Here is a 14,389-nt window from a genome sequence, read left to right as displayed (position 1 = left end):
TTTTATTCCAGTGCTAAATATTTAAAATTAATTTTTAACATGTTATATTAAGAGCTGATAATGTAACATCTCTATCATGGCATATTCCTTTAAGAAATGAAATATCAAGTCTCAGATACAACCTTAGACTCCAGTAAAAATGAATTGTTAACTTAGTTTAAGATTTTTCTATAGGTTAATTTTTGGTCATGATAATAGAAAATAACATGTATGATGAGAGATATAATTAACTGAACTCTAGCAAAATTGGAGACTGAGAAAGGGATATTAGAAAGATATTTCATCAATAATGTGCCATTAGCATACAGTATTTAGAATTCAAAACCCATCTCATTACACTAGAGAGGTCTTTTTGTTAAGATGTTCTTTAAAAAGGTCAGCATATCTATGTATTTATAACTGGGAGTTAACCCAGCATAAAACAAAAGCCAGCTGAGAAAATATTCAGAAATTTGCCCTGGGTACATTTCTCAATTTTGGCTGAATTCAAATGTCAGCCATTCTGTGATTAGCATCTTCAGCTAACAGTGGCCACATCAGGAGTCAGATATTCTCTCTCATGTTCTCAGAAAAACAAAATAAGAAAGAGGGAAAATAGGAGATGGACCGGAGTATTATACCCTTGGCAAATGAATGAGAAGTCTGATCCCTTGTTAATGTAATACTGACAGTTTTTGCCAGAGAAGATGGAATGGAGTGTGGGAGAATTTTGTTATCACTTGCAGTACATGGAGGTAACATCCAATGGAGCCAGTGTTGGCCTGGGAATCAGGAAAAGGTAACAATAGAAGCAGTTTCTTTTTAGTTTTTCTCATTGACCTAGATGAATAGCTTCAAGATGACTTTATCTCCACCCTTGCGGCCAGTGGCATATGAAGTAAGGAGATACTTGCTATGTGGGCCCCTTCAAAGTGAACAGTGAACCTCCATGACCTGGCCTTTGGTGGGTTGTGAGAATTTATTCCAAATGTAGTGGTTCTCTCTGTCTATAGGTCTACCTGTCTTTAGTTTATGATTACCAATCCTGTCAATGGATGTGAAATTAAGTGTATCTTGGCCTAGAATAGTCAGAGAAAGAAGGTATAGAAAGTGTAGATATGGTATATGCTAGCAATTCAATCATTTCTGATAGAATGATTTGTTCATCATGTCCCACTATCAAAACAGGGCCACTTAGTACTAATCTGTGTGCTTATCTAAATTCCTGAGCAGATAGAGGATTAGTTATTCCTAGGTTGATCCCCTCACCTTACCTGGGGCATGTGTATTAGTAGGCAGAGAGTTGTCTGTGTAAGTGTTTTGAGACCTTGTATCATATGGAAAGAGTGACAAGGAGATTATGAAGTTCAAGCTGGACCAAATCCATTCTTCTTGCAAAGGGAAGTAGAAATTTCTAAGAGCTACAAGCCTCCTAGGTGGAAGGGAGACCTTGAGGCCTACTTCTCATCAAGTTGGACAAATCTAGGCAGAGAGCCTTAACCTGGTTATCAAAGGAAACCTAAAGCCTCAGTGGGTCTGGGAACCTCCTAGAATTTTATGCAAAGCATTGTTTCTGTGAGCCTAGGTGTATAGCTTATATTAGAGTCTGAAAAAGATGATGAACACACACATGAAAACAATGTTCTCAAGGGCTGACACAGCAAAGTGAAGTGGAAGGCCTTGGAGTATATCTACCATTCAACTTTATGAATGTTTAAGCTTAGATATGGAGCCCATTAAATAACAGTGGTATTTAAAGTTAGTTTACTGTGAAACAGGTCTTTTATATAATATTTACGGTTCTTTCTCCCTCAAATATTTCCTGTTAAAATTAACATACATGAGTTAATGTTAAACTCATTTAATATTAGTGTTTGACTAAAGAAGCTTGTTCATAGCTGGGGAAAAAAAAGCCAGATAAAATGATTTAAAAGCAGGTGGTGTTGCTTCTAACATTCACCAGTATGTGTCGTTTTGAAGCCATTCATCAATGTAGGACCTATGATGGGTAGTGGGAATGCAGGGAAAGGGGAAAGATCTCTGCCTTGCGGATGAAAGCTTCAGGAGACAACTCTCAAACTTATGAATGACATAGTAAGTGCTGAAATAAAGGAATGTGCAGGTGGAATAGGGAGGAGCATGGAGGATAGGAAACTACGCTGGCCTAGGCCCTGAGGGCAGGCTTCTTAGAGGAAACGGTAGTGATATCACAAATTTATACAGCTCTTACTACCTTGCAGGAACCGCTCTAATATGGTAACTCTGTTAAACCTTAACGCTCTATTGAGGCACAGAGAGACTAAGTAAAAGTCACACAGCTAGTAGGGAGCAGTGTCAGGATTTAACCCAGGCCATCTGGCTCACCATTCCACATATTACCCACTCTACTACCTCTTGGGGATCAGGTAGTGATGACATAACTAGCATATGCCACAAAATAAACATGGGGGAAGAAACAAAAGTAGGGAAAGAGAGAAAGAGAAGGGCAGTCCAACTTCCAGCTTCTCAGAGTTAAACATTTCCTGAATTCAAATTCAGATTCATTTACCTTTTGAGGCTCAGCTTTCCCTATAGGTCCTTCTTCATCCTCTCACCATGTAGAAGAGAGGTCCTGATACTTACCTGTGAGGTATCTGAATTTCCACATATTCACTCTGTCTGGTTGCTTTTTTTTTTTTTTTTCTAAACTTTATGTTGAATCTGGTTACATTTTTACTCAGCTTCCAAGTTATTCACTTCATTGTTTTAATCCTTTAATCTCTCATTCATTTACTCAATTTATTTTAAAGTTCTACCCTGTCTGTTTTGGGTGGTACATACGGAAGCTTCCTCAAAAGAAATAAGATATACTAAATTCAGTTTTGAAACTAAAGTGGAAAATTCTTTGTCTTAGTTTTACCTCAAATGCTTTCCTAGTGGTACAAATTTGAAAAATAACCAGAAGTTACAAAAACAGTGCCAGAGCAAAGGAGGCAAAAGAGCTTCAATTTCTTCTTAGAGTGTCTGACAGAAAGCAATGCCTGCAGGTCCGCCATGATTTTTCATCTACTGACGAGGCTCCCAGAACAAAGAAGGGACATAGCGTTTGCATTCTACTCTTTCCCCTGCTGTGTGGCTCCTTGGAAGCAGGCGCTCAAGGAGGCACAGGGCTCTTTCAGGCCACTGGAACAGCACAGTGTGCTCCAAAGCCCCACCTGCTCTCAGGAAGTGACTTGGCTCCTGGGGAAAGTACTGCTTACTATTTGTTCCTAAGCAGCCTCTGCTGGCTTCTTAACATAATACTGTTTAAAAGTTCTCTTTACTGGAACAAATATATTCCATTTGGATTATGTCATGAATTTCATCTGGAATAATGAGACTTTCAATAGCTTTTGTGTGTCCCCTCTTTTTTACATCACTTGTCTGGTGGCACCGACAATACTTCCTTACTGAAAATGGATCCATTTACAGTCAATAATAGAGTAGCTAGTGTTCGTTTTTCTTGGGAAAACTAAAATGTGCACCTTTTATCCTATTATACTGATCCACCAGCTTCAGATTATCTGATTTTCTGGCTTCTCATTTTCTCCTGTATCTTAATGCTATTATTAACAAGAATTCTGTTGCTAATGGTTTTGGAAAATAATATGTGTACTTTCAGCCACAACCCACATTTTTCTGTTCTGTCTCATTTGGCTGGACTTTGATATTTATTCCAAATGCTGCTTTGTTGTGGATCAAATGTGAGAAACTTTAATATCCTTCTAGATTTATTTTCAATGTCCTTAATTTTGCTAAAAGGTAACGGAGTTCATATTTTAACTATTAGTCACTAGTTGAAAAACACCTCTAAGTATATCATTTTAGTATATATTATTTATCTGTTATGTATCTATATATATATATGTGTGTGTGTGTGTGTGTGTGTAGAAAAACAGACAGAGACAAAGTCTTTTTTTAAATTTTAGAACAACAGTTCTTTGAATATCTGTGTATTTTTTCATGGTGGAATTTTTTTTATAAAGTATAATTTTATTTTTTTAAACCCCTCAAAACAGTGTTTTAGAATCAGTTGTGTAATCGAGTATGTGTAATCGAGTTCCCACATCATCACTTTTTGGCACACATTTTCTGTTTTAGAAATAACTTTCAAATCTATTTTGTTAAACAAAATAGTAAAGAGTGTGTATCTAATACAGTAATTATTCATTTATTTATTGACTTACATCTAGAAATATTTATTGTTTTGAAGAATGCCTTTTAGGATTAGGTATGAAATCTTTGTTCTAAGCCAAACCTAGCTACTTCTAGGACCCGTGGGATTTCATACATTTTTTTAAACTAATATTTTTGAGTGCCTACTTTTTGCTGGGTTCTTAAGACACTATAGACTAAGTTGGACATTGTCTCTGGCCTCATGGAAATTCTTTTACATTTGTCATGAATATGCCTGAAGGACTCCAGCTATTCTTTAGGTGTTCTTTCTGGGAGCAGTTCTTCTTTTGTGCAGGGCAAATGTATAAATAATAATTTATCTTAGAAATCCCCTGTAGGCATTCTGTATTTCTTCCAGAAATTTAAAAAATCATAAATTTTTTGACCATGGAAAAAGTGAAGGTTTTTTTGTTTGTTTGTTTTTAAGGCATTGGTGCTTTATATAATAGCACCTCTTTAGTTGACTTGCTAAGGCCAAAATCCAAGTTTTCTGATGGGTAGAGAGTAATTTTCACCTCAGAAGTTTTTAACTAGAGTTTATGGATCCCTCAGGCAGTGGTCTGGAAATCCAGTATGCAGAAAACTCACCTGGGGCATTGCTTGTAAAGGTCTGGAGATGACCCAGAAAAAAATTGCATTTTAAATAAAAGAGAAGGTTCTGGACCACACTGCCCTGTGAACACCATGAATGGACTTCAAATGGTTCTGTTCAGCTCTGAAACTACATGGATTTTTTTTCAAGAAGAAGATCTAGGAGGTTTTAGGAGACTTTCATTAGCTTCTCTTGGAATCTGGAAAATACCGTGATGCTATTGGGAACAGCAGTCTACAGGTAGAAGAACATACTGGTAAAATCAGTCACACAGGCAGCAAGAAGAACCCACAGTGAAAGGCCTAACAATGGGAGGAAACACTACAAAGCAGAAACAAATACTCAGTGGTACTGTAATCCAAAGCAGTGTCCTCTAAGCAGTTGTTTTTGAGAAAATCCTAGAAGTTAGTAGATATTTACTTCTCGGTGAACTGGTGTTCATTGGTCAAAAAGAGTTTGAGAAACATTGAATTTTTAATTTTTTTATGTTTTTATAGATGTACATAGACTTTAGTATACAAATTTGCATTGTGAATCAATTTAAGGAATATTTAGTATGTAGTAATTCCCAAACCTATTTGATCATAGAACTCTTTTTGAATGATAGTCATTTTGAGAAAAGCCCTTTAACAGAGGGACAGACAGTAGTCCCTACATTCAGCACAGAAATAAGTAACTTTCATGGTAACCTTGTCATGAAGAAAAATTTAAATTGTGTCTTAACTACAGTAGGATCGCAGAGAGTTTAATTTTTAGAAAAATTTTATTAAAATTACGTATAGAGGGAAAGAACCTCAACTATCTAGTTATTTACATGAACTTATTTATTGTTACTTGATGGTAAATTTAATAATGCCTTGCTCTAAAATGGAAATTTAAGTTTTTTCTTTATAATTTTTTGAGGATTTAGGAGAAATTTGTATTTCCTAAGAATCGTAGAGCTCATCTTATAATAAAACAACAATCATTAATTCAGATATTTCATAACAATGATTGGTGGCCAGCTAGACCTAGTTGCCTATGTATGAACAGATATGTCCAAAATTTCTTGAAGCAAGACAGTTCTATAGTGATTAAAGAACAAAAAGAAAAACAAATAGGTAAAAGGCAAATTGGCTTAAGGGGGGAAGGCAAATTTTTAGATTGACTGTATCTACATAAGATTTTACCAAGAGGTGACTTGGAGGAGAGGAACAAACTGAATCATGAAAGAAGGAAAAGGAGATGAATATGGTGACAACAAAAGTAAAGGGAACTTCTGTTGGAGGAAGAAGCCCTTTCCTAATGTGCTTAACAGTGAAAGTCTAAGGAACAGAAAGAGATACGGTTAGACAGATAGAAATCATAAGCTAAGGTGCGATGATTAGAACACTACTCCTGTGAGATACTGTGGGGGAAAAGAAGGCAAATAAGTTTGGGAAATGCTATTTTATCCTTTGTGTTTAATTTTGCTTTAATTGGACTTTCACAAAATTAATTTATCACAGAATTATTTTCCCTATAAATTCACCCTCAAAATACCCCTTGGGAGAACACTGGGCCAAGAGTAATAGGAAATAAGAACAACTAATTAGTGGCCCTCTACCATAATCATTGCTTCTTTGGGACAAAATGATTAGATTTAGGTCATACATATTATTCTGTTCTCTTTCATTATAAAGTTATACTGATTCATTGATTGAAATAGATTTACTTTTCAATATTGTTACATTTCTGGAATAAAAGCTGCTTCTAAATCCAGGTAATGAAGGTAAGATCTCTTCGTGTAGAATCCTCAGACCCTACATAATTTTTAAACAAATAGCACTGCTAGGTTAACACACATATATATATATATTCTTAGAAATTTTGGGGTCAGGGCTTTCTTTGTTTGCTTTATAAACATTCGCAATACTTCCAATTTAGACTTGAGCTATGCAAAGCCTACCTTTAATTTCTAGCCAAACTGTTAAAAAGAGTTCGGAAGGATTCTTAAAGTCTTTGAAAATTTGGCTTATAGACATTTTTAGTTCCAAAGGAAATATCTTTAAGATTTAGGTTAAACCAGCCCCCATCTATATGAGCAAAGCTTAAAAGAAATCAAACAGGCTAAATGAGAATCAAGCAACAGCTAAATGGATCATAATATACTTGTTCTTTCTTTTCATTTTTGGGATTATGATTTTAGTGGCAAAACCTTAGTTATATGTGCTGGTTGTACATACTTATGTTCTCTAGCATGACTCTGGGAGAATAGTAGGTGTGAATAGGGCTATTTAGAGATAGACTAATGTTTGTGGGGTTAATATCTCTGTAGAGGTGAAATAGAGTTTTTGTAGGTACTTACAGATTTTTTTTTAAAGCCTTTTTTACTCTTTAAGAACAGGACTAAATTCCACAGTCTAAGTTGAATGACAGGCCTCTCTCATTTTATCTGCAAAGATACCATGACATTTTTGGTCATATCATATGAAAGACTGTATCAACCAAAATATTTTCTACTCTTTTAAGAGCGTGGAGAATAAGACTGACCTCACTAAGTAGTACTTTTGGCTAGAAGTTTGATGCCAACATTTTAAAGTTTCACTGAAACAAAGTGGATTACCCATAAAATTGTTACATTTCTGGAACCTTCCTTCTAAACCCCTGTGATGAAGGTAATCTTTTCTTCATATGAAATCACCAGACCTTCTATCATTTCTAAGTAGCACTCTTAGTATTTTCTCTCCAAAGGCATTTTATGCTTACTTTCTAAAGTCTGTAAATTTTCCAATTTGTAATTAAGCCTTGAGACACTTCCTTAAAACATGTTTTAAGAAGTGGCAAACAAACAGGAAGGATTTTTTTAAATCCTTGAAAATTTTGTTAAAAGTGCCATTTAGTGAGGTCAGTCTTATTCTCCATACTCTTTAAGAGTAGAAAATATTTTTTGTCATATTAAAATGTCATTGTGACAACAAATAACATAATTATATAAGAGGAAAAAAATCAACCTTTGTTTATCTTAAGTTGTATTGTTCTTAGGAAAGCAATAGATATCATAATTATTTAAACCAAAGTTATTTTTAAACATGATTTCATGAATAATGTAGTCTAGAGTCAATAAGTTAATTTGCTTCTTTTTACTGATCTATGAACAACACTTTTAAAGTCTTGAAGACTTATTTATATCCTTTATCCAGTCCTTTTTTCTTTTAAATTTTTATTTTAATTTCAGACTTAAAAAAATACAGATTCTTCAAATGTTAATATTTACATTTCCACATTTGCATTCTCTTTCTCTCTTAAAACTATTTTTCTTTCTGAATAGAGAATAGATCACAGGTATTTATCACTATATACTACAATGTGCATTTCTTAAAAACAAGGACATTCTCTTTCATAACCACAGTATAGTTGTCTAAATCAGAAAATTGTCAGGCAATAATAGCATTAGATTGTAGACCTTACTCAGATTTCACCAAATTACCCTAACAATGTCCTCTATAGTAAAATAAAATAAAATACTGATCTTGTATTGATTTCAGTTGTCATGTTTTTTTAGACTTCTTTCGACTAGAACATTCCTAGTCTTTCTATCTCCTGAACTGACACTTTTGAAGACTACAAACCAGTTATTTCATAAAAAGTCCTTTGATTTGGGTTTGTCTAATATTTCCTTGTGACGAGATTCAAATTATGCCAGACTTCTTAAAAAATGGAATTGTATAAGATGTGATTTTACAACGAAAAAATCATATTTCTGTTACTAACTCTAAAAATTAATATAATTATTTAATTGTCATGTTTGCATCAAACAGAATACTCATCTCTGGCTTCCAAGGAGGAGAAAAAAAACCTCTCCTTGGAGATTTTCTATGTATTTACTAAAGAACAAACAAATTATTGAAGATAGTGTTAGTTTTGATGGTTTATAGAATCATAGATTGTTTTAGTAGTGAATGAGAAAACACATCAAATGTTCAATAGTATTGATCTGCTCTTTTCACAGTTACTCCTGAATACCCACAGAAAGGAAGAAACTTTTTCCTCTCCTTAGATGAACTCAGGTTCTTATCACAGCTTATAAAATCTTTTTTGAAGCTGGAAAAAAATGTTCAGAAATTGTTTGAAGAAATGTTTTTATCACTCAAGATACTCAGGAATACTTCAGGTAATATGCTTTTCTGCTAACCTATAATTCTCTCTGCTTTTGCTTCCTGCTATTGAATTTATACCATTACTTGAAAAAAAAAGTACATGATAGAATATTTAAATAAACAGTAAGTATAAAACACACCATGAAATTACATTTTTATCCTTTATACATTGTAAATTCCACAGTTTTAATTTACAAAGCATCATAAGTCAATTCTGGATAATTGTCTTTAGCTAAAATTAGACCCTTTTTGTTTGTTTGTTTAACTCAGACAAACACAGCCTGGCCCATAGAAAAAAACAAGCAGACTGGATGATCTAGTAATAAGTTAATTTGCTTTTTATTGATCTAGGAACAACACGTCTGCCACTAGCAGGCTGATGATTTTGAGCAAAATATGATTTTCTCATCTTTAAAATAATGGTGTAGGACTAAATTAAATTTCTCTTTATTTTCTTTCGGGATGAGATGCTTTAGATTCCAATATATTATGTAGGATTGTGAGATTAAATGATTTAGTGAATGGAGAGTATTTAAAAGAATGTCTAGCGTATCATAAACAATAACTGTGAATTGTTATAATTATAATTATACAATATGTTGTTTTTAGTTAGTCTTAACAAAATTCTTTTGAAGAAGACTTCTATATATGTTCAGATAATGTTTCTAACTTTAAAGATACAATTCAGAGGCATAATGGTTAAGACATGTTGTCTGTTTTCCTATCTGTTATTTATGAAGATTTTTATCTGTATCAGAATAAACTATTCGAAGTTCTCTTCTACATGATTACCATATACCATTTTAAGGAGAATAAATATAGATGGTGGCTGCGTTTGCAAAACAAAGTGAGGGAAGCAAGTGATAAACAATCAATCTGAAAATGTCAAACCCTGATTTCTTAGTGAAGAATTACATTTAGTTTAATATGTTTACTTTTGTATTTCTTTCTTTACTTAGCCTGGGTAAATAATGTCAGAAAAGTTATAGGATTAGGGTTTGTTTTATATAAAGCATAGTTTACTAGCCTTCTATGGTTCAGGTTCAATTTAAATAGCACTATTAAACTGTGAAATAAATAACATAGATCATTTTTCCAAATTTGGAGATAATTTGAAGAAAAATGGAGGTGACTTACAGGTTTCTGAAGCTGACCAAAAAATCCAATAAGAAAATAATAAAAACCTAAGATAGTTAATATGAAAATTAAAAGCCAGAATGAAAAAGTAGATTTATTAGGAGATAATGTGAGCCCTAGAGGGTCTTCTAGATGAACTTGACTGGGTCAAAGAGATATCCAAATAAAGAAATATGACATCCTAATTTTTAGTTGACATGTTGGTGCTTCGAGCAATTGACACTGGTGTTGGTACTCATCTATCATGCCTGGCTAAGATTTGATGTTTTACATCCACATCTCTAGCAGATCTTTTCTGAGGTATGGATCAAGAAATAGAGTGAATTCCAAAGCATGTAGATCCCTACCCACTTGGCTTCATCTTTATTGGTCCTGGGCCAGGCCCTTGAGAAATTGCTCAAGTCTAAGAACTTTATTCTTCTTAAAAGCAGCATGAATTCAAAATTAGAATTGTGTAAGAGAGGTATTATAAAGAAGATATGAAACTGAGATGGCCAAGAATTGAAGCAAAGATCTGACATCCTAATTTCAGGAAAAAGAAGAAAAAGCTGGTTTAACTGCATTGGATTGAGATCATGCAATGTTGAGACTTGCAAATGCTGTATATTTGAGAGCTATAGTTATGATTATTGAATAAAATCAACAGAGAAAAATATATAATTGTTCCACAATATACTGTCTTACCTCAAATTTGTCATCATATAAGCACCATGGCAGATAAAAGCAACTTCAATACACATTGATAATAGTGTACTATAAAAACACATTTGTAAATTATCATAGTATGTGGAAGGAACTCTGAAGGACAGGTATAAGACATATCTCAGTACTAGAACATCTCCTTGTGATATACATGTTCTTCATTGTTGAAATTTATGTATTTTTACAGCAAAGCCAAGATTAATTTTCTCTGACACAACTTCATGTAAATGGCTCTCTGAAAAGAACAATTTGAGGGAAATTGTCAAGAAAAATCTTAAAGGGTTTATTCAGTGTAGCCAAGTTAATCAATTCTCATCAAAAGCTTTGGTTTCTTAAATCAAGAAGGAAAAGTTTTCTTGAAACAAATGAATAAAGAAACCAAATGAATCTTAAGTTATCCTGATAGTTAATGTTTTGCTTAGAAATCTTGTGTGGGAGACAATAGGGGAAAAAAGATCAAATCATTTGTTTTTTTGTGTATTTGTTTTGATTGCAGCATATTTTGCTAATAAAGGTCTTGGAAGGAGTTGTCCACTATGTCTATGTAACCAAAACAATGTGGTGAAAAGTAAGTTTTTTTTTTTTAAACTCTCCAGATCTTTAAAAAATATCCAGGTACTTAACATCACATAGAGAAATTATAAAACTGATTAACCAATTATTTCACTTTTTACTTTGATGTTTACTACTATATTGTAGATTTAGCCAAATTGGCAGTGCTTTTAGTAATTTGAATATGACATAATAGATTTTGTAGAGACACAAAAATATTTTCTGAGAAAGAAAAGATATTTAGTCATTATATTTATTTGCTTTTTTTGGTCATGTTTTGATGGTTTCCTATTTTGGTCATTTCAGAAAAATGATAGGACATTATTTGACTGTTACGGTATCTTACTGTATTTCTTTTAGGTGATCTTACCTTATGGAGTGGCCTCGGATTTGATTTATGGGGCACTTCTAATACTTCTTCAGAATAAAGCTGTTCTTCGGGCAGTTCCTCAAATTTTCCAAAGGTGGCATCTGAGATTTATCTAAACCAGGAGGTTTCTTGGCCCTCATTTTTCTTTAGCCCCAGCAACGACAAAGAGCAATGGCTGCTTCAATTGGATGTAAGAAGAACACTTAGGGTTTGTCTCAGAAGAATCAAAGATTTCAGATCTTCTGAAAGATTGTTTGTACTCTTAGGGGGTCTTAAGAGGGGTCAAATGGCTTCTAAGAGTTCCTTAGCTAGATGGTTAAGGGATTGTATTAGGGAGGCGTATGTAGTTAAGGTAAAGAGTCTCCTAGGGTTTGTAAAGCTCATTACACTAGGACTTTAGCTGTTTCTTGGGCAGAGAGGTCGAAGGCTTCCACATTGGAAATTTGCAAGGTGGCCACCTGGGCTTCTCTTCATACTTTTTCATAGTATTATCTCTTGGATGTAGTCTCTTCTACAGATTCAGCTTTTGGTGGGAGGTTGCTTGTGAGCCAGAAAAGAACAGTGAAGAAAAGAAAGACTTGTAGTTCCCACTCAGAGCTGCCAACAAGGCAAGTTGCTTTGTAGTGCACACAACGGGAGCCTATGAAGACCAATTTGGGTGTGAAAGTGGATATTACAGGGAAGTACTGCCAATCTCTACTCTCTATGAAAGAAAGCGGCAGTGTGGAAACTAACCAGAAGTGTAAAATGAACCACAGCGAACTCCATAGGGAGAGGCTGTTCAGCAGCTAGCATTCCTGTGAACCTCTGCACTCTACTGAGGTCCTTAATCTGGGCATGCTCTTAAAGAAACCAGTCTTGATAGCATGCAAATAACTGTGTTTTAGAACAGTGAGTCAAAAATGGCTCTTCCTTCTCTAGACAATGCTAATAAATATACAGACTGTCCAATATATTTTAAATAGGTGATATAATTTGTAAAATGTTGAAAGAGCTCATGAAGTTTGACAATGCCAAATTTTGAAATTGACCATTTTGAATTCCAAACAAATACAAAAATGCCACAATTCATTAAAATCATGAAATGTCTTGTCAGTCAATTTTCAGAGTTACTAATCCTGCCTTAAAATCATCTGTTTGGCTTTTCTGTATAGGATTACATTTTTTAAAATCTTTTTAATTTTTGAGGGGAAAGATTATGTTATACAGGTTATCATAATTGCTTGATAATTCTTTTTCTATCTTACTATAGAATTGCTCACCAGCAAAAGAAGTCTCGGGAAGTTTATCTTATTTTTTATTCATTTTGAAAAAGGCAGATGGTTTGTATAAACGTCAAAGCCCATTACTTTGAGTGAATAAACATAATGTATTTGGGAATGAAATGATAAATATAATTAACCTTTTTTGTAAGTCTTAAACTAGAGCTACACAATGGCAAAAGGTTATTTCCAAGAATAGATCTGCAAAGCTTGTACTTTGAATTAATGTTATTTTTCCAGGGTAAATACCATTTACATTAGCTATTTTTATGATCTATCTGTAGAAAAGTAAAATGACATTAAGAACCCAAGTGTTGTCTCTTTATGTCATTGACAAGTTGATCTTTATTACTTTTTTCTCTAAAAATATTTTTTTCTTTAAAAATATTTTTTGAATAGCAGTCCATGCATTTAGTAAAACTTTTAAAAGGGACAAAGGAATATGTGGAAAAAAATTAAGCCTTTTTCTACTCTGGTTGTCTAATTTCCCTTTCCAGAGGCAATTACATCCATGAATAGCCCCCCATGTTAAAGTAGCACAAATCTTATCTACTATACAGGGATTCTTTTTTATTAACAATTGTGTAGAAATACCTCACATTCAGAAAAATGGCTGAACAGTTTTCTATTGTTGTATGTATTGTAATTTAATCAGCTACTCATTAATGGACATGTAGGGTTCTTTTTCCTCTTCATTTGCTTCCACAAGCAATGATACAGCAAATTTCCTTGAACTACATATGTCTTATATGTCCTCATGTATATCTGGACAGTAAATTTCTAAAGTGGAATTGCCAAGTAAAAAGGAATAATCATAGAGAAGATGAAAAGACAAGTCATAGACTGAGAAAGACATTTGCAAAACACATATTTGGATACTTTATGTCCAAAATATACAAAGAATTCATAAAATCCAACAGGGAAACAAAAAACTCAGTTTAAAAGTGAGCAAAAGATCTGGAGAGCTCACCAAAGAAGATATACAGATGGCAAATAAGCATATGAAAAGATGCTCAACATCATATGTCATCAGAGAAATGCAAATTAAAATAAGGAGATACCATTATGCTGCTATTAGAGTGGCTAAAACGTAAAACACTAATGACACCAAACTCTGCCAAGGATGTGAAGCAACAGGAACTCTCGTTCCTTGCTCGTAGGAAAGTAAAATAGTATAGTTTGCTTGTATCTTATAAAGCTAAACATTGTCTTACATGATCAAGTAATCACTCTCCTAGGTACTTATGCAAATGAGTTGGGAACTTATGTCCACCTAGAAACTGAGACATGAATGTTATAGCAGCTTTATTCATAGTTACCAAAATTTGGAAGCAGCCAAGATGTCCTTCAGCAGGGCAATGGATAAACAAGCTGTGGCACATCAATAAAATGGAATATTATTCAATGCTTAAAAAAAATGAGGTAGCAAGACACACACACACACACACACACAAATCATGGAGGAAACTTAAATACATATTGC

The 14,389-nt window shown here is 33.7% G+C and overlaps 1 protein-coding gene across 9 annotated transcripts in view; it reads left to right on the top strand.

The window, feature by feature from the left end:
• Nucleotides 1-14,389, top strand: part of KIAA0825 (KIAA0825 ortholog) — a 348,749-nt gene that overhangs the window by 81,608 nt on the left and 252,752 nt on the right. For 7 of the 9 annotated variants that reach the window (XM_045512550.2, XM_045512551.2, XM_074360354.1 and 4 more), the window contains 2 exons: nucleotides 8,736-8,897; nucleotides 11,219-11,290. In XM_045512550.2, the coding sequence (XP_045368506.2) occupies nucleotides 8,736-8,897; nucleotides 11,219-11,290 (234 nt within the window). Of the gene's footprint in view, nucleotides 1-8,735; nucleotides 8,898-11,218; nucleotides 11,291-11,634; nucleotides 11,835-14,389 lie in introns of all 9 variants that reach the window. The other 2 variants (XR_012505528.1, XM_045512549.2) reach the window with 2 other exon arrangements.

The sequence above is a fragment of the Camelus bactrianus genome, chromosome 3 (assembly GCF_048773025.1).
Source record: "Camelus bactrianus isolate YW-2024 breed Bactrian camel chromosome 3, ASM4877302v1, whole genome shotgun sequence".
Taxonomy (NCBI): domain Eukaryota; kingdom Metazoa; phylum Chordata; class Mammalia; order Artiodactyla; family Camelidae; genus Camelus; species Camelus bactrianus.
Note: the sequence above shows the minus strand (reverse complement) of the source record. Positions and strands in the feature narration are given on the sequence as shown.